The sequence below is a fragment of the Lissotriton helveticus genome, chromosome 9, assembly GCF_964261635.1.
Source record: "Lissotriton helveticus chromosome 9, aLisHel1.1, whole genome shotgun sequence".
Taxonomy (NCBI): Eukaryota; Metazoa; Chordata; class Amphibia; order Caudata; family Salamandridae; genus Lissotriton; species Lissotriton helveticus.
In genome coordinates this window covers 661,086,190-661,112,444 of record NC_136070.1, presented here as the reverse complement: position 1 = coordinate 661,112,444, position 26,255 = coordinate 661,086,190, and the positions used below count along the sequence as shown (strand labels likewise).

General features: G+C 43.8%; 1 protein-coding gene across 1 annotated transcript in view; it reads left to right on the top strand.

Annotated features, from left to right (window-relative positions):
• Positions 1 to 26,255, top strand: part of RAB1B (RAB1B, member RAS oncogene family) — a 140,571-nt gene that overhangs the window by 61,658 nt on the left and 52,658 nt on the right. The window contains exon 2 of the mRNA XM_078660750.1: positions 9,876 to 9,948. Within this exon, the coding sequence (XP_078516876.1) occupies positions 9,876 to 9,948 (73 nt within the window). The remainder of the gene's footprint in view (positions 1 to 9,875; positions 9,949 to 26,255) is intronic.

The window sequence follows — 26,255 nt, the reverse complement described above, 5'->3', positions numbered from 1 at the left end:
GATCCAACACCGTTTTTTTTAGCTCATTGCACCATCCCAGTTTCAGAACCTGGCTGTATGCAAATTAGTCTGTCCCTGGCCCAGTGCATCATGGGAACAGGGCAGACCAGACTACCAAAGCCAATTCTTACACTGGGAAGGAAACAAGCTTCCGGGGACCGGTTTCTGCCATTTCAGGCGTCTTCGGCCCGGCTTGCTTGAATCCTGATGGTGCAATGAGCAAGGGACTCACATCTGAGTATACCCTTCCACGCTTAGGGTGGACAAAATAATTTACAACAAGGGGTGGTGATGGACAGAGTCTCTGAATTAAGCAGAGTACTCTCACCCAGTCAAGAGATCAGGGCTAGATCCAACACCGTTTTTTAGCTCATTGCACCATCCCAGTTTCAGAACCTGGCTGTATGCAAATTAGTCTGTCCCTGGCCCAGTGCATCATGGGAACAGGGCAGACCAGACTACCAAAGCCAATTCTTACACTGGGAAGGAAACAAGCTTCCGGGGACCGGTTTCTGCCATTTCAGGCGTCTTCGGCCCGGCTTGCTTGAATCCTGATGGTGCAATGAGCAAGGGACTCACATCTGAGTATACCCTTCCACGCTTAGGGTGGACAAAATAATTTACAACAAGGGGTGGTGATGGACAGAGTCTCTGAATTAAGCAGAGTACTCTCACCCAGTCAAGAGATCAGGGCTAGATCCAACACCGTTTTTTTTAGCTCATTGCACCATCCCAGTTTCAGAACCTGGCTGTATGCAAATTAGTCTGTCCCTGGCCCAGTGCATCATGGGAACAGGGCAGACCAGACTACCAAAGCCAATTCTTACACTGGGAAGGAAACAAGCTTCCGGGGACCGGTTTCTGCCATTTCAGGCGTCTTCGGCCCGGCTTGCTTGAATCCTGATGGTGCAATGAGCAAGGGACTCACATCTGAGTATACCCTTCCACGCTTAGGGTGGACAAAATAATTTACAACAAGGGGTGGTGATGGACAGAGTCTCTGAATTAAGCAGAGTACTCTCACCCAGTCAAGAGATCAGGGCTAGATCCAACACCGTTTTTTAGCTCATTGCACCATCCCAGTTTCAGAACCTGGCTGTATGCAAATTAGTCTGTCCCTGGCCCAGTGCATCATGGGAACAGGGCAGACCAGACTACCAAAGCCAATTCTTACACTGGGAAGGAAACAAGCTTCCGGGGACCGGTTTCTGCCATTTCAGGCGTCTTCGGCCCGGCTTGCTTGAATCCTGATGGTGCAATGAGCAAGGGACTCACATCTGAGTATACCCTTCCACGCTTAGGGTGGACAAAATAATTTACAACAAGGGGTGGTGATGGACAGAGTCTCTGAATTAAGCAGAGTACTCTCACCCAGTCAAGAGATCAGGGCTAGATCCAACACCGTTTTTTAGCTCATTGCACCATCCCAGTTTCAGAACCTGGCTGTATGCAAATTAGTCTGTCCCTGGCCCAGTGCATCATGGGAACAGGGCAGACCAGACTACCAAAGCCAATTCTTACACTGGGAAGGAAACAAGCTTCCGGGGACCGGTTTCTGCCATTTCAGGCGTCTTCGGCCCGGCTTGCTTGAATCCTGATGGTGCAATGAGCAAGGGACTCACATCTGAGTATACCCTTCCACGCTTAGGGTGGACAAAATAATTTACAACAAGGGGTGGTGATGGACAGAGTCTCTGAATTAAGCAGAGTACTCTCACCCAGTCAAGAGATCAGGGCTAGATCCAACACCGTTTTTTAGCTCATTGCACCATCCCAGTTTCTGAACCTGGCTGTATGCAAATTAGTCTGTCCCTGGCCCAGTGCATCATGGGAACAGGGCAGACCAGACTACCAAAGCCAATTCTTACACTGGGAAGGAAACAAGCTTCCGGGGACCGGTTTCTGCCATTTCAGGCGTCTTCGGCCCGGCTTGCTTGAATCCTGATGGTGCAATGAGCAAGGGACTCACATCTGAGTATACCCTTCCACGCTTAGGGTGGACAAAATAATTTACAACAAGGGGTGGTGATGGACAGAGTCTCTGAATTAAGCAGAGTACTCTCACCCAGTCAAGAGATCAGGGCTAGATCCAACACCGTTTTTTAGCTCATTGCACCATCCCAGTTTCAGAACCTGGCTGTATGCAAATTAGTCTGTCCCTGGCCCAGTGCATCATGGGAACAGGGCAGACCAGACTACCAAAGCCAATTCTTACACTGGGAAGGAAACAAGCTTCCGGGGACCGGTTTCTGCCGTTTCAGGCGTCTTCGGCCCGGCTTGCTTGAATCCTGATGGTGCAATGAGCAAGGGACTCACATCTGAGTATACCCTTCCACGCTTAGGGTGGACAAAATAATTTACAACAAGGGGTGGTGATGGACAGAGTCTCTGAATTAAGCAGAGTACTCTCACCCAGTCAAGAGATCAGGGCTAGATCCAACACCGTTTTTTAGCTCATTGCACCATCCCAGTTTCAGAACCTGGCTGTATGCAAATTAGTCTGTCCCTGGCCCAGTGCATCATGGGAACAGGGCAGACCAGACTACCAAAGCCAATTCTTACACTGGGAAGGAAACAAGCTTCCGGGGACCGGTTTCTGCCATTTCAGGCGTCTTCGGCCCGGCTTGCTTGAATCCTGATGGTGCAATGAGCAAGGGACTCACATCTGAGTATACCCTTCCACGCTTAAGGTGGACAAAATAATTTACAACAAGGGGTGGTGATGGACAGAGTCTCTGAATTAAGCAGAGTACTCTCACCCAGTCAAGAGATCAGGGCTAGATCCAACACCGTTTTTTAGCTCATTGCACCATCCCAGTTTCAGAACCTGGCTGTATGCAAATTAGTCTGTCCCTGGCCCAGTGCATCATGGGAACAGGGCAGACCAGACTACCAAAGCCAATTCTTACACTGGGAAGGAAACAAGCTTCCGGGGACCGGTTTCTGCCATTTCAGGCGTCTTCGGCCCGGCTTGCTTGAATCCTGATGGTGCAATGAGCAAGGGACTCACCTCTGAGTATACCCTTCCACGCTTAGGGTGGACAAAATAATTTACAACAAGGGGTGGTGATGGACAGAGTCTCTGAATTAAGCAGAGTACTCTCACCCAGTCAAGAGATCAGGGCTAGATCCAACACCGTTTTTTAGCTCATTGCACCATCCCAGTTTCAGAACCTGGCTGTATGCAAATTAGTCTGTCCCTGGCCCAGTGCATCATGGGAACAGGGCAGACCAGACTACCAAAGCCAATTCTTACACTGGGAAGGAAACAAGCTTCCGGGGACCGGTTTCTGCCATTTCAGGCGTCTTCGGCCCGGCTTGCTTGAATCCTGATGGTGCAATGAGCAAGGGACTCACATCTGAGTATACCCTTCCACGCTTAGGGTGGACAAAATAATTTACAACAAGGGGTGGTGATGGACAGAGTCTCTGAATTAAGCAGAGTACTCTCACCCAGTCAAGAGATCAGGGCTAGATCCAACACCGTTTTTTAGCTCATTGCACCGTCCCAGTTTCAGAACCTGGCTGTATGCAAATTAGTCTGTCCCTGGCCCAGTGCATCATGGGAACAGGGCAGACCAGACTACCAAAGCCAATTCTTACACTGGGAAGGAAACAAGCTTCCGGGGACCGGTTTCTCAGAGACTCTGTCCATCACCACCCCTTGTTGTTAATTATTTTGTCCACCCTAAGCGTGGAAGGGTATGCTCAGACATGAGTCCCTTGCTCACTGCACCATCAGGATTCAAGCAAGCCGGGCCGAAGAGGCTGAAATGCCAGAAACCGGTCCCCGGTAGCTTGTTTCCTTTCCAGTGTAAGAATTGGCTTTGTAGTTTGGTTTGCCCTGTTCCCATCATGCACTGGGACAGGAACAGACTAATTTGCATACAGCCAGGTTCTGAAACTGGGATGATGCAGTGAGCTAAAAAACGGTGTTGGATCTAGCCCTGATTTCTTGACTGGGTGAGAGTTTTCTGCTTAATTCAGAGACTCTGTCCATCACCACCCCTTGTTGTTAATTATTTTGTCCACCCTAAGCGTGGAAGGGTATGCTCAGACATGAGTCCCTTGCTCACTGCACCATCAGGATTCAAGCAAGCCGGGCCGAAGAGGCTGAAATGCCAGAAACCGGTCCCCGGTAGCTTGTTTCCTTTCCAGTGTAAGAATTGGCTTTGTAGTTTGGTTTGCCCTGTTCCCATCATGCACTGGGACAGGAACAGACTAATTGGCATACAGCCAGGTTCTGAAACTGGGATGATGCAGTGAGCTAAAAAACGGTGTTGGATCTAGCCCTGATCTCTTGACTGGGTGAGAGTTTTCTGCTTAATTCAGAGACTCTGTCCATCACCACCCCTTGTTGTTATTTATATCTATATAAGGGCATGAATTGGGAAATTTACACTAGGGTCCTAAAATGCTATACAACAGTACTAGGTTCAAGCCACCTTTGTCTTGTTCTTTAGGCAATCTCTGGCATGTTGTCTGTGGAGTCAACCACTATCCCATTATTTCCAGTTGTGCTGACTGCCTTTGGTGTATTGTGTCCAGTTCTGTGGGCCACTTGTAGCATATTGTGCTCTATCAAGTTCTAGAGTTTGTGTTCCGTTTCAGCCCAAGTCTTTGTGCAGAAATAAGATGTGCCAATTTGTTCTATGAAGCTGTTTGCCTACAACATAGGATATGCAGCCTCCAGATTCCCGTCTCATCCAAATCCCTGCTCAGGTAGCATAGTCCCTGAAAGACATGACTTTCTGTCGCAGACTTCAGCTATTTCCTTATCTTTGCCCGTACCATGTGTAGCTACATTGTTGGCATTTTTCTAATCAACTTGCTTGCTTGAAAATAAAAATCTGCTTACGAAAGTCTGTTTTTTTCCTAATGCTGTCCTTCTTTTCCGTCTCCAAAAGTACAGACATTGATGGTCATAGCTTCACCCATCTGGGTTGTCCTAGTTTTTGCTGCAGCTTGCTTAGTAGGTTAATACACCTAATAAAGGGAACCATGCATTTCAACTATATCTCTCTGCTTTTTTGGATGTGTGCTCAACAGCCTCTGAAGCAGCCCTAGTTGGAACCATGGAAACATTCTGTTGATCCAAATTCATCTGCAAGAGGCAACAAGACTCTTTAAGAACGTTGAGATGCTTATGCTATTCAAATGCTGACCAGGTTTTAGCAGTAGAGCATCAGCAGTCATTCAAAACTCTTCCTCCTTTCTTAATACCCTATTCTTTACCTATACCCCACTTACAAAGTCGAATATGTGCACAAACCTTTTATAAGTGACATACTGCCTTAAAACAAAATGTTAGGTTTTGCGTCAGCCAAGACCTTTTTGATTTTAGTAAAGTTAACTGTAGTGAAATTGCATATACAATATACCTATATTTTTTTATTTACATATTTTTATTGAAATTTCACAACTTCAATGAAACCGCCTCAAATAGTCGCTGTACTGACAGAATATACATATCAAAATTGTATTATTAACAATAGCCTAGAATACAATTGAAATATAGCAGTAGTATAATGTCCAACTAGACTCATTAGCTCTGGATTTATCAACAGTTGACTTAATGTGAGCTCTATTATCCCCTTATCTACTCGTCGACAAATATCGTAATCTAATAAACAATTACCAGACATCCCTTACAGTTCCAGAAATCTCCAGGTCTTCATGTCCGTCTATTAAATTGGATTCTAATCCTCATCCCCTATCAGAAAAATTACCCCTTCCCTCCCTCCCACAAACTCAGCTACACGAGTCATTTTAGGGCATAATACCTTAATTTAGCGTGTTTCTGTTCTTAGCGAGATACAGCATTAGCGTTCAATAGACATTCTACTAGTAATAACACACACACTATCACTTAGAATATCTAAAAAAAACTAATCACCTTAGTAATAAGCTTTAGTCCTCTCAATCAGCCTGATCGTATATCCTTTGCTATAAACTCCTCCATCATTGTATTCCATTCCATTGATATCATTTTTTTTGCGCAAGCCTCTTTGTTCTTCTCATCTGAGTTCAGCGCCTTCCGCTCTGCCCCATCGCACCATTTCATTATACCCATCTAATATGGATGGTGGTTTAGCAGTCTTCCACCTCAATGTGATGTTACGTTTTGCCAATATAAGTGCGAGGTTCATAAATTTACGAACCGTGCCATTTTTCTTACCTCCAGTACCCAATCCCAACAGACAATATTCCGGTGAATCATTATGTCGCACCGACGCAATTTCGTGTAGTATCTTATGTACCTCCGACCAGTAATGCACCAATTTCAGGCAATTTCATATCATGTGTACTAATTTTGTAGCCGTTGAATGGCAGCGTGGGCAACTATCGCCACATTTTGAAACATAGTATGTAATCTGTATGGGGTTATATAAGCTCTGTGCAGAATCATTAATTGGATGAATTTGAATTTAGAATTTCTAGAAATTTCCCTGGGATATTCCAGTATTACATTCAATTCTTTTTCAGTAAATTCACGCCCCAATTCTGAGACCCATTTATCTGGAGTAGATTGAAGAGTACAATATACCTACATATAGAGACTTTCAGTCAGCCCTCTTCATCCTTAGGTCTGTTGCTGTGTCATTCACCTTTGTCTTGTACCCAAAACAAAACTCTCTTTAGGGCAACGGGTCTGCTCACTTCAGTTATTTAGTAAGATCACTGTGATTAACGACACCCTGCTATTTAACTTGGACCACATCTGCTTACTAAACAGTTCACGTCAGTGCCAGTAACTACAATGGTAATACTTTTTTTTGGGGGGGCGGATCAATAAATACTTTTGCTTTTAGACATTTTTCCCCATTGGTGAGAACTCGGACAGCAACTTGAACAATAAAGTTTTACGAAAAACATGATCAAAGAAAACAAGCCAAAAGGCTGCACCCAACGCCATGCCTATTGGGTTGGCCAATGCTTGTTTATTTTTCCATGTCCTCATTTTTCTGCAAAAGGGAAAAAAATGTAAACATTTTGTAGGATTATTAGGCTATTTTGACAAAAGACACACTGAGCTCAGTTTAACTGCTCTTGTCCTTTTGACTTTTAATGATAGCACAATATGAGTTTTATTAGGAGAAAGAAAAGTTACTGGCTGTGAATTACTATAACTGTCTGAATTCAAAATGTAAAGGACTTTCAAGAAAACCAATACATAAAAACATCTTACCCCCAAATCTCCTCTATCTATGTATATGTGAAAATATGTATATATATTTTTATTTAATTTATTAAATAAGGATGGCAATACATCTCAAGCCGTCTCTAGGATAGGCCACATAAAATGATCACTTGGGACTCCCATTCCACTGACCGTTAACTGAAGTTAATTTTTTCTTAAGCTACTTTCATAGTTCTCTATCGTTCATATTTCTATAGTTCCTTTAGATTCCCACATGCTGAACTAGGTCAGTGGTGTGCTCCTTCTATTTCTATTGACTTCCTTCTTGCACTTTTTCAAAAGCACAGTTTTGTTGAATTTTTATTCATCTTGTAGAAAATATTTTGTTGCCTGAAAGATATCAAATTCTTTGACAATGTTAGAAATGTAGTAGGCAGTTGTACACCTACAAAGGCTCTGACAAATGCTGTATTTTAAATTTTTGCTTGTCCTGGTTAATATTAGTTTTGTGTCGACTATTGATATTGAAGCAAGACAAATAAAACAATCCAAAAACAATCAGATTATTTTAAATTTATAGAAAAGTTGAGCATAGTAAAAGCCATCTTATTTCAATCTGAATTTTAGCAGAGTATCTGACCACAAACAGCAGTGTGTTATCTGCGTGAACGTGCTGCCCTTTTGTTATAGTAGCCCTCTTGCTGCAATCTCAGTGGCTACTCAAGTCCTATAAAGCTATATGCTGAGGTCCAAATAGTGGCCCCTGGAAGTGAGTATTTAATAATGACACCATTCACAAGAAGGTAAAGTACTAGTGCAATCTGTTTTAAAATCAAATTTGTTAAAATTTTTAACTTTAAAAAAAAAAAAAAAAATCAATCTGTTTTAAAAGTCCCTCTGCTTTGTTAAAGTCCCTCTCCTTCGACGCGGGCCTTTAACACTGCAGCTGGCCTTTAATAGCTGGTATAACCCGCTGCAGTGGGCTATAAGGCTATATTAGAACTTTGGAATGTTGAGCCCTCCATTGAAGACAATGGAGTGCTCTGGGCTTCTAATAGCCTTTAACTCTGGATCGGGCCTTTAATGGTCGGTAAAGCCCACTACGGTGGGCTCCAAGGCTGTAATATTTAATTTACCAAATACCAGTTTCATTCATAAGATCCTGATCGACCGTGTGGAAAAAAAGCAGGAGTTCAGTGCATCTCTTTGAGTTAGATTTAGTCCTTCTTAGAGCAAACTCCGGTAGTAAAACTTGGGAAATTCTCAGCCAAAGCAATTGCGTTAGAGTGTATGGTCCCACAAGGCTCATCTCTGCCCCCCCCCTTTTATTTAATCTATATACCAAACCTTTGATAGTGGAACTTCCCTCTAAAATTAGTAGAATATACAACTACGTAGATGATTCACAGCTGCTATTTCGCTTCAATGATACTCCCGTATCCTATATAACCTTTCCCAACACAGTGAGATTTACTGCTAGTTGGATGTGTGCCAAGCAGCTAAAACTGAACACTGATAAGACGGAGATAGTTGACAACAAAATCAGTTTATGGAACCAGCTATATTGGCCAAGTGAACTGGGTTCTGTGCCCACTCCAACAAACTCGGCAAACCACAGCTAGGTTCAATAGTGTCTAAGTGCACCTTTTTACTCCAAATGTTGAGGAAAATTGCACCACTTATGTCTTTCAGGACCTGGGATTTGACATCAATGACTAGTATCACTTCAAGACGAGACTATGCCAAGTCTGCGTATGTAGGCTTGTCTAACATCATTCGATTCAAATAATTCAGAATGAGGCTGCAAGACTGGTATTTCAACTTCCTAGAGACACTCGAGCCACGCCACTGTTAAAAACCCAAAAAAAACAACAACAAAAAACAAATCCACAGGCTACCAGTGAAGGAACCAGAACAGTTTAAACTTTACTGCATGGTGTTCAAAAGCACGAATGGCTAGCATCCAAATCTGTGTCCGAAAAAGTAGATAAGTATACTCCCACACACAATTTGAGATTGACACTTGAAAATTGACTGACGGTCCCAAAGTTCAGCAAGTGCAGATCAGGTGGACTTAGTTTTGCAGTACTGGCCCCTGAAATCTTGAATTCTTTGCCTTATTATATTCGCCTTTAAACTGATTTAAGTTTATTTAGTAAATTCTTAATGACCTGGCTTATTAAAAGCGCCAAGAACTTAACAATAGCTGTCCCTTAGCCTGTATGAGTTGTTTACCCTACAGTTTAGCCAATCTGGTATTTATAAAAACGTTTCTGAAATCAGTGCTTGAAGAGTAACTTATATAGGCCAAGTATTTGTGCAATATTTGGTAAGCAGTGTCAAGAATAAATTAAGTGTGTAAAATTTGCTTTAGCATAATTACATCATTCTCCAAAAATGACTGCCAAACTGGGCTTTAGCCATATATGTTTAACAGCCACTTACGCTCTGATCATTTCCGTTGTACCAGTGCTCCCGTGATTAAAATTTGTCGCGTGGTGCAGCTATAGAATTTCGCGTAGGAAGCCTAACACTAAATTACTCGTGATAACACTAGCATGCAGGAATTTTCCCTAAGCCTGGATTAATTCCCACTGAGCTCATTTACACTATTTATGAAATGTCACTCTTCTCTCGCCATTTGTCTGTTTTATCCAGCCTACCTAAAGACCTGTTCTCATTTCCTTAGTTCATAAATAGAAGTGTAACATCTTTTTCTTTATATTTTTTTCAGTGACTACTTGTTCAAGCTACTTTTGATTGGAGATTCTGGAGTGGGAAAGTCCTGCCTTCTTCTCCGGTTCGCAGTGAGTTCTCGCCTCCTCTTTTGCTTTCTGTTGATAGGATGTTGATTAGATGGTTTCAATCTGTTAATTCTCAGAAGTGCTCTACATCTCCTTAATAGGGGAGAAGAGTGGTAATAAGTCAGCATCTGCAGGTGCACATAGTAAAGTAAAAGCCAATACATCCTACCTTTGGGATCTGTTGCCTATGTCAATGCCTTTGGGTGATGCTGTTCAGCATTGGCAAAAGATTTTGTACAGCCTGGCCAAAAAATAAAATAAAAATAAGATGTGCAATGACGCCACACTATTTTTTAAGCGCATCCTTGTGTTATGATCTATGCAAGCTCATGCGTTACCACAGATGAACACAGCTACAAAATGACGCGGGCACCCTATTTAAGAACTTACCAAATAGAGATGGCTCTTAGTTTGAAAACTTTTTTTAAAGGTAGGAGTGGCAGTATTATATATATATATATATATATATATATATATATTTAAGTGGGACCGAGTTGGCTGTCAAGGAGTAGGAGTGGGTGGGGTGGGTAGGGTAGTGGGGGAGGGGGAATAAAACAAAAATAAAGCCAGAATGAGATGTAAAGCAGCACACAAGGGAGAGAGCAACACAGAGGGTGTGGGAGAGCGCAACATGGTTGGCTAGCGGAGAAGGCAACGAGTGGTAGAGCTACACTAGGTGCAGGGGAAAAATCCACAAGAGAGAGCAGTACAGAGTGTGGAGAGGATAAGCAAACTGATGAGAAACCTAGAAAACACATGCACTCTCTTGGAGTTCGTAACATAAGAAAGAATTAAAAACCAGCATTGGCAAAACCAACAGGTCTCTCCTTTGAGACCTATTGGCATTGCCAACGGTTTTTATTTATGCAGGAGGACTCTAGAGTGAGCGCAACATGAAGGCAGGCAGGGAGAAGCACACAAGCGACAGAGAAACATAGAGTGAATGAATTAGTTAACCAAAAAGAGAAAAAAAGTAGTGCGTGAAAATCAGGCTGTGGAACCATTGAAGTCAGCCAATCAAAATATATTGTAAAGAGGATATGATCTACTGGAGGGACAAACACAAGATGAACTATTTTTGGCATAAATAAAAAGCAGGCAAATGCAAGATGCACAGCATTGTCTGATAGGCTCAACCTAAAAAACGACTTCCCTAAAAGTAAACAGTGGAAGGCTACCAGTCTGCCAAACAAAAGGATTATAAAAAAACGCTGTGTTCTAGGGAAGGGAAAACACAAGAAGATGAAGGCAAGCCATCGAATAAGAAGCATGCAAATAAGACTGACAGTAAAGTTAACCAAGGGTAAGCAGTGGGCTGGCTTTAATCCCCCTTTAATTCCCCTGTAAGGTCACAATGGGCTTTAGTACATTGCTAAAAGTAGTTTTTGGTCGCCAATTCTGAGTCTGAGAATTTGCAACTGAAAACCTCTTTTGTACATCTGTTCCTTGGTATCTCGGAGCTTTACTGGGAAAAAATGAGATATGAATCTGTGTCAGGGTGTGTTAGAATGTGTAGCACCAGAGATTTCTGAGGGAGTGAACTCCAAGCTGCAGGCGTGGAATGGAACTACGCTACCAGGGACTGTTTATTTTTTATGCGAGTTGAAGGAATTCGAAGCGTGTAATAGAGCGGGATACCTTGGTTAAGTAGAGCGGAATGCTTTTTGAGAAGCGATAAACTTACAGCTGAATTCTAGTTTCATTCTCATGTGATCGTGTTAGAAACTGGAACTTCCACATTATCCCATCCACAACATGCATGAATAAAACATGTTATTGTTAACACCACACACTTTATTAATCTTTATCTCCTGATGACAGAAGCCCATGTGCTGTCTCTCTTGTCTCGACTGGTAAGCCTCCCTTCCATGGTCACCCTTCTATTCTATTTTATTCCTCCAACTCCGTGTTGTCTACTTTTTTTTTACATATCCACATATTTAAGTGCATGATTAAGTATGTTATTGCCTGTGTTTAAAGGTTTTATTGCATTAAATAATGTTTGCGTTTAAAGATTTTATTAAATACATTTTTTTAATCGTTGCATGCTTTTGTATCTCCTTACCTCTGCAGTTGATTCATGCAAGCTATCGCTGGGTTCATAAAACAGCAGTTTTGCAGAAGGCTGGCGTCTGTCTGACCAGCCCTCCTCCTCCCCCTCCGCCCCTTGGGCATGTCTCCACTTAGCCCCTGCTTGATTGCAAGGCTACAGTGCCCTGAATATGTGGTAACCTTCTGGTACCTGGTGCTTTTGTCGCTCAGCCATCTGAAACTGAACACAAACCTTGTCAAAGCCAATAAGTCTCTAATATGCAAGAGCTATTGACTTTGCCGATGTGTTTTAGCCATGATGTGCACCAGTGTGGCTGTTGTTCAGCATGGCTAAAGGTTAGTGCCCTGGAAGTGGGAGTGCCATGGGAGTGGGAGTGCCGTGGGAGTGGAGAGGTGTAGAGGGGCATAAAGTGTGGCGTAGGGGCGTAGAGTTAAGTGGCATAGAGTATCATATAGTGGATTGTCGTAGAGTGGAGTGTCAGAAAGCCGACAAGCATAGGGTGGAGTAGCGTAGAGTGTAGAAAGTGCCGTGGAGTGGCCTATAGTGGAGTTTCGTAGGGTGCAGAGTCATAGGATGGGGTAAAGTGGTGTGGAGTGTCGTATGGTGGAGAGTTATAGGGTGGAGTAAAGTGGTGTGGAGTGGCAGAGTGTTGTGGAGTTGTTGTGAATTGTCTTGCAAGTGAAGTGGCGCATAGTGGATTGAGTGTAGTAAAGTGGCTTTGAGTGTCGTGCATTGGCATAGTATGGGGTGTCTGAATGGCACAGGGTGTAGTATCGTAAAGAGCAGCGGTGTAATGTGGACTAGAATGGAATAGTGTGGAGTGGTGTAGAGGGGCGTGAAGAATAGGATGAGTAGCGTGCAGTGGTCTAGAGTGCAGTGTCATAGAGGGTATACAGTGAAGTTGCGTAGAGTAGAGGAAAGTATTGTAGATTGGAGTAGAGTCGAGAGGCATAGAGTGGAGTGAAGGATTGTGGAGTGGCATGGCCTAGAGTGAACTGGCATAGTGTTGTGGAGTTACATGCAGTAAAGTGTCATAGAGTGGCATTGAGTAGAGTGGGATAGAATGGAGTGTCATAGAATGTCATAGGAGTGCTGTCGAGTGTCGTAGAGTAGCATGGAGTGCCATAAGGTGGATGGGCATAGAGTGGAGTAAAGTGTTGTGGACTGCCATTGAGTGTAGTGGCATGCCGTGTAGTAGAGCGACACAGAGTGTTGTGAATTGGCGTAAAGTGGACTGTCTTAGAGTGAAGTAAAGTGTTTTGGCGGGGCATGGGGTGTCGTGAAGTCAAGTATGCATGGTGGGGTAGTGCAATGCCATTACAGACAACACATTTTCAATTGAAATGACTTACATTTGCACAGACATACAGTTTTACTGATGAAACTCTGTAGTTCTCAAACGATAGTGTGTGGAAATGGCATCATTTAGTGTATTGATTTGTTTTAATCGTATTAAAATATTGGTTTCGACCACACTGCAGAATTACCCCCAAAAAATGGCTTCATTTGTGCTTTCCTAATTCGGATGTTTTCCAAAATATTTCCACAGTTTGTTTTCCAACATTTAAATGTTGTTGTGAGCATTTCCTTTCGCACTCCCAGAACGCCAGATAAATCCTCTCACTTTGAAATCCAAGAAAGAAAAGTAAACACCAAGCTCCCTCGGAAAACAAAGGCCGACATTTGGCCTCTGTCTTTGAATGCACAGCAGATGTGATAAGAGGAGAACAGCAGATGTGATGAGAACAAAATTTAGAAGCCTGTGTACAGAAAGCGAGCGCATGTGGAAGAATACAGGAAACAGGGTATGCTCCACAGGAGGGACAAAGGCATACTGGATACCCTCAAACAAATAAAGCCAGCGCAAATAGAAGGCAAACAAATATGAGTTATAAACCACAGAGCCAATGGTAAGCAATAGGCAGAATGCATACCCAGGTCAGCTTTCAGAAAGTCCCAAAAATGTATTTGCAAACAGAATGAGTGCTGTCTCTACATTCTGCCTTTCTACTCTGTGAATCTAATTCTCTTCACGAATTGATGTATAGCAGAGTTTCCTATCACTCTTCAGTAACCCATCTCCTGCTTCATTAAGAATTCCAAAGACCAGGGACTCCATATATAATGTCATAGCTCCTTGGGGAAGAAAGAGGAGATGCAAAGAGAAAGCCCTCTTCCCGCCTCATTAGTGAGCGCTGTCCTTGGGTTCTTTGTCCATCCATGATCATTGAGCAATATCCCTTGTACACACTGTGTATCACTGCTTGTGCCACAGAGGTGAATGCAGTAATATTGATGCTTTAAAATTGGGTACCCAAATTAAGTTTGTGGGCACCTCCGTCTCCAAGGTTAAGCAGGTTAGATTTGTTCTAGGAGATGGTGCGGGTTAGGGACTCAGGATACACCACAACAAAGTAAATAGCACAAAAGAAACCCCATGTATTGCTACTGGTATAACTATTATGACTAAAAGGACTGATACCTTGTTATGTGTTTAATTTTCAAAGAAATACGTTTTCTCGACTTGGAGTTGGGACGAGGTTTCTTAAATTTTTCGTAAAACCCAAGCAGTATAGTTGATTGTATTGTTTTGTGACCTCTTTCAACTGAATGTTTCTTCAATAGCAATCATCCATGGAAGGGTAACCATGAACCTACTTGAACTGCAATTGCTTAGCATTTACTATAAACTGCAGGGTTACACCAGAAGCTGATTTACAGATATACAACCGGACAGCAGTGTGCATCAGTGCTCCTGGATTGGTTGTATATTTATATGCTGGGCCACTGGAAATATGCGGCAGGGTTGACTAAATTATACAGCAGGAAAAGGCATATTATGCCCAATGTTAACATAATCTGGGCAGAGGTTTCACCTTATTACTACCACTTTGACATGCAAATACAGAAATAAGCAAGAGAAATGTTATAAGCCAACCTTTGCGAAGGGCCTTTCGCTGCACTGCATCATGTGTTGCAGCGTTTGTAGTAACTTTTGATTCGTTTGAGATGGAAACAGTTTTGTTGGGCTGAAATTTGCAGATGATGCAACAGATGGTTGATTATGTGACAAATGCTGCAAATTCATAATTATGTGGTAAATGCAGCGCACCCCAGAATCGCGTATTTCCAGTGGCCCTGCATTTATTTAGTGGTTTAAAAGTACCTCGATGGAGAATGTTTTGCTTTTTTGGACTACATTCTATTTATATATTTTGAAAATGTATTCAATGTTTACTTTAATCAATAGTTCATGTTTATTAGATTTGTCAGTAAGATATTTGCCCTCTCCTGAATTTAGTCAGACGTAGAAGGATAGCAGAGAAGTGATGAGTTTGAGATGGAGACTACAGAAATAAAGAGGGTCTGAAGTAAAGCTGGTCCTTTGCCTCTCATAGCCTTGTGACAGATCGAGAGGGTCTTAAAAAAATGACCACTTTTCACAATGTGTAGCCCATACAATCTTTTAAAAGGCTGAAAATTGAAGCATGGAATGGCAGGGTCAGTAAGAGAAGTGTCAACATTTTTTATACAGATAGAAGGCTGTTTAACAGTTAGGAAGGAAGCCCAAGATACAGGGTCATACTATAGTAAAGTCAGCAGAAAAAAGTGACTTCCTGCATCACTGTTAAATGTCAGGAAAAAGGAAAGGGAGTAATACGTTTTCCCGGCATCTATATTTAAGTGCACAGAAGTGACCTTAATTATTTGGGCAAAAGATGAGGCAGTATCTGGAAGTATGCCAAAATTTCGTTTTGAGTCCAAAAGGGTGGCTGCGGAAGACACCCTGTTCTTTAGGCCACAAGCTGTGAGGCCACAGAAATGAGTGTTCACCCAATCAAGACGCTGTTTTTAGCAGAGTTTTGCTTGCTGTAACTATTCTCTTATCTAGACTGATAACAAAGACATGCAATTATGAAAGTTTAAATGGATCAGTTGAGTTTGCATCAAATTATCATTATCTTTGCTGTTAATTGCTAGGATAAGACCGAAAGCCCACGTAAGTGGAAAAGCTGGACTATAAGGATGCACAAACATTGAAACAAGTGAAATTCAGATAAGAATCTTTAAGGGTTCAAAGTGAGCAATTTACGGGTCAATTGGAAAGGATGAAGAGTAATTGCTCGAGTATGACCAGTATGGAAGGATGAGATGCATGCATGCTCATTGGCCTATATCCCGTTGCTAGATAATCGGAGGGAAAGAAGTGTAGAATGGGAAACAGTATTAAATGCTGCCAAGAAATGTAACTGAATCAAATGGGCAGTACCTCCCTGTTCTTGATCATTCTGAGTTGAACAGCTTGATTATATGATCAAGAATGTTGTAGGAGTTGGAGGATGAAGAGTATTGATTTAGTTTTCAAAGTCCTTTACAAGTAACACAGATATGGTGAAAATTACTATCAACAGAGGCATCTGCTGCGAATACAAATGCTTGTTTCTGGTTATCAGGGACACCGCAGGTATGAGGGAGCGGTTGCACTGCCCAGTAAGGGCAAGGGCTACTATTTCCGTGGCCAGAAACAATGGAGAAGAGAATAAAAGCTAATGTAAGAAGGTGGACTTAAATTAATTTAATTGAAGATATTGTAGCCACTAAGTACTTCCCAATGAAAGAATTGCATGACGAAAATCATTCTTTCTGATGGCTGTATCTTCCTGTAGATTCCTCACCTTATGAAGGCTCCTTCAGGGTTCAGACTGGTCTTGAAAACCTTTCCCCTAGCCAGGACTACCCAGTGCCACCAATTGCATGACTCAACCAAGGTGTATTAGATTTCAAGTGGTACTGTGACCTCTTGTCCTTTTATCCACACTTCTGTGATGGGGACTGAAGCTCTCTGTGTCTCACTGACTAATTCCTCTGCTTTCAACAGCGACTTGTTCAAATGTCACCTCAAAGAACCTCTGGATTCAAGCCTTGTACAAGGTGCCAGAAGAAGAGCTGTTTTTCACACTCTGATGACGGAAGGAACATTGTGTGGATGTGGTGTTTGGGTTCTGGACATGACAATACAGCCTGGAACTCCAGCCCTCCATGGACCAAAAGCTGTCAGGGAGTGGGAGACAAGGTGATTTTGAGAGAAAGTTCCCTCCTGCAGGCTCGACGAATACTTCAACTCCCATCCGGATGCTGCATTATAATATTGATCCTGGCATTTAGTTAGATTTATTAAATACTAGTGACCTAGATACTTCACCAAAAGGTAACTCTTTCTACCTCTCTGGCTGTGTTTTGGAGGAGGTCTCAACTTTTACAACATTCATTTGCAGGATGCAGGGGCCTCTAAACGGACTTTGCCTTTGCTAAAGTGAAGGCTAACATTCTGACTAAGACCGTGCAATCATCCACACGTTCTGGGGACCCCTACTGTGATTCATTGACGGCCTCTCGGACACTATAATTTGTGCTTGGGAGAAACCCTTTTGGGGCCCTGCAATTGACATATTCCAGATACCTTAGGTCTGCTCTAGGTGACTCACACTTTTTGTCCTTATGCACTGATGGATGAACCTCTGCAAACTGTGGGGATTTTTGTCATCATTCATCCCCCTGCAGCCTCAGACTATTATATTCAAGGATTTTCTCAATGTGCTTGGGTGCTTATTGTGGCAACATTCTCATGTAAAGCCTTTGGTCCATGTGGGAGCAGCGTCTGCTCATGGGCTCGAGCCTGGTTGTGCCCGACCTTTGTTGAAGGCCATACTCCCTTCCGTGCCAGAGGACTGTGTACCGATTCTATCAGTCAGCATCAGTGCCATCTTGTAGTACAACAAACTGGGCAGAATGGGGTTGTGGCCCCTATGTTTGGAGATGATTCGTCTGTAGACATGGGCGCAGTGGCGGTGAGTGTTCCCAGTCGTGCCATTTCTCAGGATTCCTCAATATGAGAGCAGATGCCCTCAGTTGTGGCTTCCTTGAGGACTAACAATGGGAGCTACATCTCAAAGTGTCAGCTGTGATTTCTCCAGGTAGAGGTTTCCATTCATGAATGTCTCGAACAGGAAGTGCCCTCTGTTTTGTGCCATATATTTCCCGTCAGGTGGTTTCCCTAGCTTCAGCTGGGCTTATGGCCCATGGTATGAATTTTTGACGATCCCACTCCTATCCAGGATGGAAACTATGGGAGGATCATGCTCAACTGATTTTTGTCACCCTAGACTGGGTGAGGAGGATCTCTTATGAAGATGCTACAATCTGCACTTAGCCACCTCTTCCTCCCTGAGTCGACATGCTCTCACATTGGTGGTTTGGTCCTCCAACCAAATACCCAGACATTTCAGCTGCATGCATGGAGATTGGGAAATGCCAACTAACTTAATTTTCCCTTCCTGAAGAGGTCTTAAAAGATCATCTTGGCAGCCAACAAAGCCTGCTATCCAGTCCAGCTACACAGACTGCTGTACGAAGTGTTTTCAGTTTGTATGTTGTAAGGTATTCATCCTTTTAAACCTCTACAACCAATGTCCTGATGTTTGCACTGCCCCTTACATAGCCAGCTCTGGACGTTGCCACAGTTAAAGGCTAACTGGCAACATTCTTTTATGTATCGTTCTGACCAACCTTCTCTGTTTAAATCACCACTTGTGGCTCCATATTTTGATGGTATTTCCATTTGAGTCAATGCCCTGGTGCCTTGTTCTACTTTCTCACTCTAAAAGAAATTCTGTTGATGATGATCACTTTTGCTCCTAGTGTCTCAGAATTTCTGGCCCTATATATTTGTCCACCCTTCACTCTTTTCTACCCAGGTAAGTTCGTCCTTGCATTTGAATTCTTGTAGCGCTTACTTCCCCTGACCGTCAAACCTAGCCATCCCTTTCAGGTCGAGCCTGGGCAACGCTCTGCTCTGCGAGGTACTGCCCTCGACTGGATTACATCCTACCTTCAAAACGAAACTAATGTCATCCATACTCCCCCTTTCTCATCTAAACCCTACTTCACTTAAGTAGGTGTCTCTGAAGGCTTCATCTTCTGACCCATGCTTTTCAACATGTAAAAAAAAAAAAAATAATTGTGAAGCTTATAAAGCGCATGGTTACACTTACCAGTGTGTCCCCGCGCTGAATAAACCGCTGAGGAACCCGTCCTGGCCTGTTCCTGTGAGGCGCCCAACTCCTGGGCACCCCCTGGTGAAGCAAGGCATCCATAGCGATTAGGGCCGGTGTGGAGACTAAGCAAGCTATTGCCCAGAGTTGCAGCGTGGGACCCCATGATTAGATTAGGCACCGTGCCGAGAATTATCGGGTCCGCGGACATTTGAGCTCAAGACCCTGCCGCGACGGGAATTGAACTCTGGTCCCGGGCCAGACCTCTGCATCAGGGTCTGCCGCTTTAATCAGTGAGCCACACTCCTCCACGAGTACATGTACATGAAGTAATTACCAGCACTGATCAATGAATTTCACCTCACATGCTATAACCATGCAGATGACACACACACTTTCTTTTAACTGGAAAGCTGAAACGATATTGGAAACCCACACATTTTCAGTTGCCTCAGAGTCATTGACAAGTGGATGCCATGAGAGAGAGACTGTGAGAGACTGTCTAACTGTTCGGAAGAGGAGAGCGAATAAAAGGACATATAGCTGGAAAAGCCAGGTTTTCAGGTTGTTTTCGGAAGAGGGTCTCCTTTGGTCCAGCGCAGAGAAAAGAGGCAGTGCATTCCAGTTTTTGGTTGCCAGATAAATGAACGAACGAACGTGCGCCCATTCTTACTTGTTCTTCTTTTTTTTTTTTTTTTTTTAAACTTGTTTTTATTAAAGCCGCTTCCACTGTATCAGGTACAACGAACATGAATATACAATTTAGGATCTTAATAGCAATATACAGTTTGTGATGTCAGCGTACTGCTCATCCATTAGAACAATGCGAATGCAGTTTATATTTTTATATTTGTAGGACCAATACCCTACAAAACAAATAAACAACAATAATCGTTTCAACTAGGGAACTAAGTTTCCTCCCCAATCCAACCCCTCCCTCATGACAGCGGCAGGCAGGTAGCCCAACCATTCATACTTTGTGTACTTTAGGAACTTTGACCAGATAAGTCCCGGTCGATCTAAGATGGCGTGTAGGATTAGAACGGTTGAGTAAATCATAAAGATAACTCGTACCTTTGCCCTGCTAGCTACGATGACTAATGCATAATGCTTTAAAATGAATTATTTTCTTAACCGGCAGCCAATGCAAGTCATCAAGAGCCTTACCAGTAGAAGCTCTCCTGGGAAGCTCAGAACTGAGCGAGCCGCCACGTTCTGAATACATTGCAGCCTGTGAAGGCATTTTTTTGTTGCCCCCAGATAGAGAACATTTCTGTAGTCCAATTGAGATGTTACCAGGGTGTGAACCAGGGCTTTCCTACCTGGGGTGGGGAGAATGTTCAGAGTTTTTCATACCATTCTAAGGATTCCAAAGCACTTCCCTGCAGCCTTTCTGGTATTTGCCTCAAAAGAAAGAGTGGAGTTTAACCAGACGTTAGGTTTTTAACCTGTTTTCTTAGGGTAGGGGTAGGACCCAGAGTCTATGCCCACCATGCCGATGACCAAACGGAGGGGGATTTCCCCACCACTAAGATCACTCTTTTACTACCATTTAATTTAAGGCAGTTATTTGTCATCCAGGACGCCAAGTCCTGCAAGCAAGAAGAAAACTTGGTGGCTGCTACGTCAGTCGTGTGACAGATAGACAACAAGTTGCGTGTCATCCGCATACGACACAGTGGTTACCCCCTGCCTTTCCACAATCTCTGCCAGGGGAGCAGTGTAAAGATTAAAAAGATTTGGGCTCAAAATGGAGCCTTGAGGAACCCCGTGAGACAGAGCTATGCTTTTGGAGATGTATGGGCATTGTGTAAACTGGAAGCTCTGATCCTGAAAAGAGGAAGCTATCCATTTTAGTGCGGCTTCATCCAGCTCCCCTAATCTGAGATGTTGTAAAAGCAGTTTGTAGGATACCGTATCAAAAGCAGCGCTAAGGTCCAATAGGACCACGGCAACAGTCTGACCTTCAGCCACACGTCTGTGTATTGTCTCCGTAGCAAGGAGCAGTGCTGACTCTGTAGAGTACGTGGCTCTGAAGCCTGATTGTGTGAGGTGGAGTAGATTTTGCCGGTTAATATGTGCAACTAGTTGTGTATTCACCACCTTTTCTGCTATTTTAGAGAAATAGGGTAGAAGCGAAATATGGTGCAGGTTCTCCAGCTGACTCGTGTCAGCTCCTGGCTTTTTTAGTAGGCGGAGGACAATTGCCCGCTTCCATATATTTGGAATCACGCCACCAGAAAAGGAAAGATCAAGAAGCTGCCGTATGCAAGGCATTATTATTTTCAGGCTTTCTCTCATAATTTTGGGTGTAGCTGGATCTGTGGGAGAGCTGGATATAATGCTTACAGCTACCCCTTTTGGATCTTCCAGTATGGGTGGATAGAATTTAGGGAGGGAGTTGGCCCCATCCACAGAGGTCCTATCAGTTTGGCAGAGCATCCCATTAAGAGCCTCATCCGGAAAGGTATAATATATTTTAACTACCTTCTCAGCAAAAAAATCAGCAATCTGGTAACACGACTCAGATGAGCTGGTAGCTGGATCCACAGTTCTCTCAAGTGAGGACAAATCTTTAATGATGGTAAATAACTCTTTGGAAGAGTTATCGGTCTTCTCTATTCTGTCATTATAGTAGGCACTACGCTTTTTTTTATAAGAGTGGTAGTGCTTTAAGTTCAGCTTGTAGGCAGTCTTTATTATGGTCTGAAAAATCTATCCTCCATGTGCGTTCTAGACTCTTACAAGATTTTTTGCTGTTCTTAGGGCTTCATGAAACCATGGTGCTGATTTAGTCGGTCTATAAGGGAAGCTGGAGGTCCAGGGAGCCACTACATCCAGTGCTTCCGAAATCAACTTTTCCACTGAGCTACATGCCACTTCCCCTCCTTTTCCAGGAGGAGACGACTCTACTGGAGGGCATGGATACAGCTCACTGAGCTAAATCTAGACCATCTCCTGTGTAGGGTGCTTAGTCCTATAGTAGCTATAGGGGGGATTTTAGGTAGAGGAATTGAGCAAACAACGAGATGGTGGTATGACCATAGGACTGCAATCGAGGATTTGATTTCATTCTCTAAACAGTTAGTAAAAATAGAGTCTAATATATGGCCTTGTTGGTGTGTTGGGAGAGATGATTTAAGTATTAGATGAAAAGCGGCTAGTTCTTGACATAGAAATTGAGCTTCACAATTAAGGTTGTCAAAGTGTAGGTTAAAATCACCTAAAACTATCAAACTATTATAGCGAAGTGCTGGTTGTACCATTTGCTCCACTAAACTAGAGATAAAATTAGTGGCAGGCCCAGGAGGTCGATAAATCAAGAAGCCCTTGAATGCGTGATTATCAGCTGCCGTTATCGAAAATGAGGCGGCTTCACTATAAGATGGCTATATACAGAGTACATTTTAAGGATAATTTCTAGACAAAGGCTATTCTTCCCCCATGCTTAATCCGGCGATCCAGTCTAAGGATGCCACAATCCTGCGGGAGGGCATCCAGTATCTGAGGGGCAGAGTCTTCCTTCAACCAGGTTTTCGTGAGGAAATTTGGCATCAAGTTGATTTTCTAGAATACAATCGTGGATTTCAAACTTGTTTGTTGAGAGGCCTACAGTTAATGAGCATTAATTTTAACTTATGCCTTTCCCCAAGCCCTGCCTTATGAACAGCTGTTTTTATAGAGCAGTGAGTGCACTTCAATGGCATTACATCCATAGAAACACCGTGCCTACATGGGTCTAAACCGGAGGACATAGTTCTTTTATTGCACCTCTCAGTATTTCAGGTGCTGATTTACCCCAAAACAAACAGGGATTCTGGCCCCTAGCCTCGGCTGGCCGTGGACGGGTGCAGATGGGCTTGCCTTTGGCAAGCCCGCTCCGGCATGCATCTAAAATAGGAGGAGAGCCCCCAGACTAGCCTGCCTACGTCTGTGAACAGCCAGCACAGCGTAAGTGAGTGAAAAGCATAGCCCCGCCCTCCGCTCAAACGGCACTGGAGCTGAGGCGGAACAGAGCGCAGACAAACAGCGAGGGCTAGAAAGAAAATACAGGTAAGAGCAGTAAACCAAGCTTAATACACAAAACTGTGCAAAATGTATTTATTAAAAGCGGTTAAAAACACAGTTAAAACAGTCGTTACTTCTCCAAGAATACGTTCCTCCTTCACAAAGAGTCGTATGCTATGCAGATCCTTCCAGTGTCTGCTTATGCTGCATGTCCGCTCCGGCATGCGTCTAAAATAGACGGAGAGCCGCCAAGACTATCCTGCTAACCTCCGTGAACAGCTAGCACAGCGGAAGTGAGTGAAAAGCTTAGTCCCTCCCTCCGCTCAAACGACACTGCAGCCGAGGCGTGACAAAGCGAAGACAAACAACAAGGGCCAGAGAGAACATTCAGGTAAGTGCAGTAAACATAGATTAATACACAGTTGCGCTAAATTTAATTATTAAAAGCGGTTAAAAACACAGTTAAAACAGTTGTTACTTGTCCAAGAATACATTCCCCCTTCGCAAAGAGTCGTATGCTATGCAGATCCTGCACTGTCTGCTTATAACCTCTACCTCCACTCTCTGACTCACCCCAAAACCCATTCTACTACTATGATCCCCAAAATAACCCTTTTTAGGTCTCGACTATTCTATCCCGCAGGGATAAATAGACGAGAGTATAGAAGTTGAAACAAACTCTCTGACCAAGCGGATTCCTCCCAATGCATGTGAAGTATTGAAGCGTGACGCTTCGCCAGCGCGCGCTTGGCCTCACTCGCACCCTATATGCTCGTTCCCTCCTACTCGCTTGCTCCCCCGCCCCATCCGCCTCGCACACCACCATGCTCCTTCCCTCCCACTCGCTCGCTCCCCCGCCCCTGCCGCCACACCAGCCATGTCGCAAACCAGTCTGTGCCTCGCAGCAATAGATATATTTTTATCCTTTATTTTTATTCCTTTATTTTTATCCCTTTTTACCTTTTTTTTTTTACCTTTTGGGTTGTTATATCAGCTTACACACACATATGAGCCTTCAGGGATAACCAGACACTCCAATATGGTGTCCGCATTACGGCGACAATAGTCCTTTCACTCTTTTTATTATGCAAACACTGATCACTTCCGCTTTTAAATGCCCGCAGGGTACACCACGGTTTACCCACACTGTGATGATCTTCAGAGCGTGCATCCGGCAGCAGGAAGACCACAGAGATGTTATCGGCGTAAATATTCACTACCGACACAATTAAGTGCATGCGGGGAAAGATAGCGGTACGAGCTAGCGTCCGATCGTCTCGAACTTTAACTTATTTCGTCCGTTAGACCACCGGCAATAATAACACGAGCACTTAGCATGCACCGCTCTAATTATTAAGACGATTGCGGAACCCGGTATGATCAACCTATGTATTACCCAAATGAACACCACAAGTGCGCCTCAATCACCACGTGATCGATATTATTCACAGTTTAGTTTATTCGGTTTCGTCACCAGGCTGCATACCCCCTCGCCCCTCGCTCGCCAATGTCCCTCCCACCCTTCATTTGATGTCCGCCGCGAGTTCTTACAGGCTAATGGCCCTCCCCCAGCTCAGAGTGAGCATCGCTTGTTTAATGGGGTCCCTCAAACTCGCTCGCTCCCCTGCTCCCCCGCCCCCCCACCCGACTTGAAAGGAAGGACGGGAGTGCATCAGGTGTACCCACTTTTGAATGTAAGCAGTTTTTTTTCATGCTTTTTGTCATTTCTAAATTACTGCCCCAGCCGCTCTGTATACACGCTACTCTTTGCTCCCTGCCGCTTCTAATCAGTGAGCGTGCGCCAACGCACCACTCCCCAGCTGACATCAGAGAGTGGTCTGGTCACTCTCTCCCCGATTTCAGCCCTCGCCCGTTCACAGTGCCTGAGGGGTGTCCCCCCACCCCCAGAACTGCGGGATCTGCCCGGGCTAATGTTACGCCTTTGACAGAGCTTAGAATTGTAATTGCATTTATATAGCGCTTCCTACCCCATATGAGGCGTTGAAGCGCTTTTTTGACACTGACCCCTTTTATTACTTTTCTACACACCGCCTTCTCACTTGAGCTTCAAAAATTGCTGAGGTGCTCAGAGTTGTATTTCCTTGCAAAAAAATTTAAAGTTGTCTTTCACAAATGTGCTCATCCCTTTTAATCATGGGCGCCAGAATCACATAAGTATTGTGGGTCACATGCCCGAACTTTGAATACCACCGAAGAATTTGCAGGTAGGACGGGAGTGCATCAGGTGTACCCACTTTTGAATGTAAGCAGTTTTTTCATGCTTTTTGTCATTTCTAAATTACTGCCCCAGCCGCTCTGTATACACGCTACTCTTTGCTCCCTGCCGCTTCTAATCAGTGAGTGTGCGTCAACGCACCACTCCCCAGCTGACATCAGAGAGTGGTCTGGTCACTCCCTCCCCGATTTCAGTCCTCGCCCGTTCACAGTGCCTGAGGGGTGTCCCCCCACCCCCAGAACTGCGGGATCTGCCCGGGCTAATGTTACGCCTTTGACAGAGCTTAGAATTGTAATTGCATTTATATAGCGCTTACTACCCCATATGAGGCGTTGAAGCGCTTTTTCGACACTGACCCCTTTTATTACTTTTCTACACACCGCCTTCTCACTTGAGCTTCAAAAATTGCCGCGGTGCTTACAGTTGTATTCCCTTGTAAAAAGATGTAAAGTTGTCTTTCCCAAATGTGCTCATCCCTTTTAATCACGAGCGCCAGAATCACATAAGTATTGTGGGTCACATGCCCGAACTTTGAATACCACCAAATAATTTGCAGGTAGGACGGGAGTGCATCAGGTGTACCCACTTTTGAATGTAAGCAGTTTTTTTCATGCTTTTTGTCATTTCCAAATTACTGCCCAGCCGCTCTGTATACACGCTACTCTTTGCTCCCTGCCGCTTCTAATCACCAGTTGTCCGCATACTACTTTCCCAAATTCCAACAAAGGAGCTGAATACGACAGCCTTCTTTTAGAAGGGTTCCCTGAGAAGGGGGTCTTCCCCCAATAGTTTTTTAATGGGGTCGAATTATGGATTTTATAGCACAGTGGTCAAATACATTTGCTAAAAAGACATAGGCCCTGTAGGGGCCATCATGAAATATATACCTCCAAAGAAGCCAGACCCGCCCAAGAACAAAGCACCATTTCATCAAAATTTGCCATGGGCTCACTTCATATGT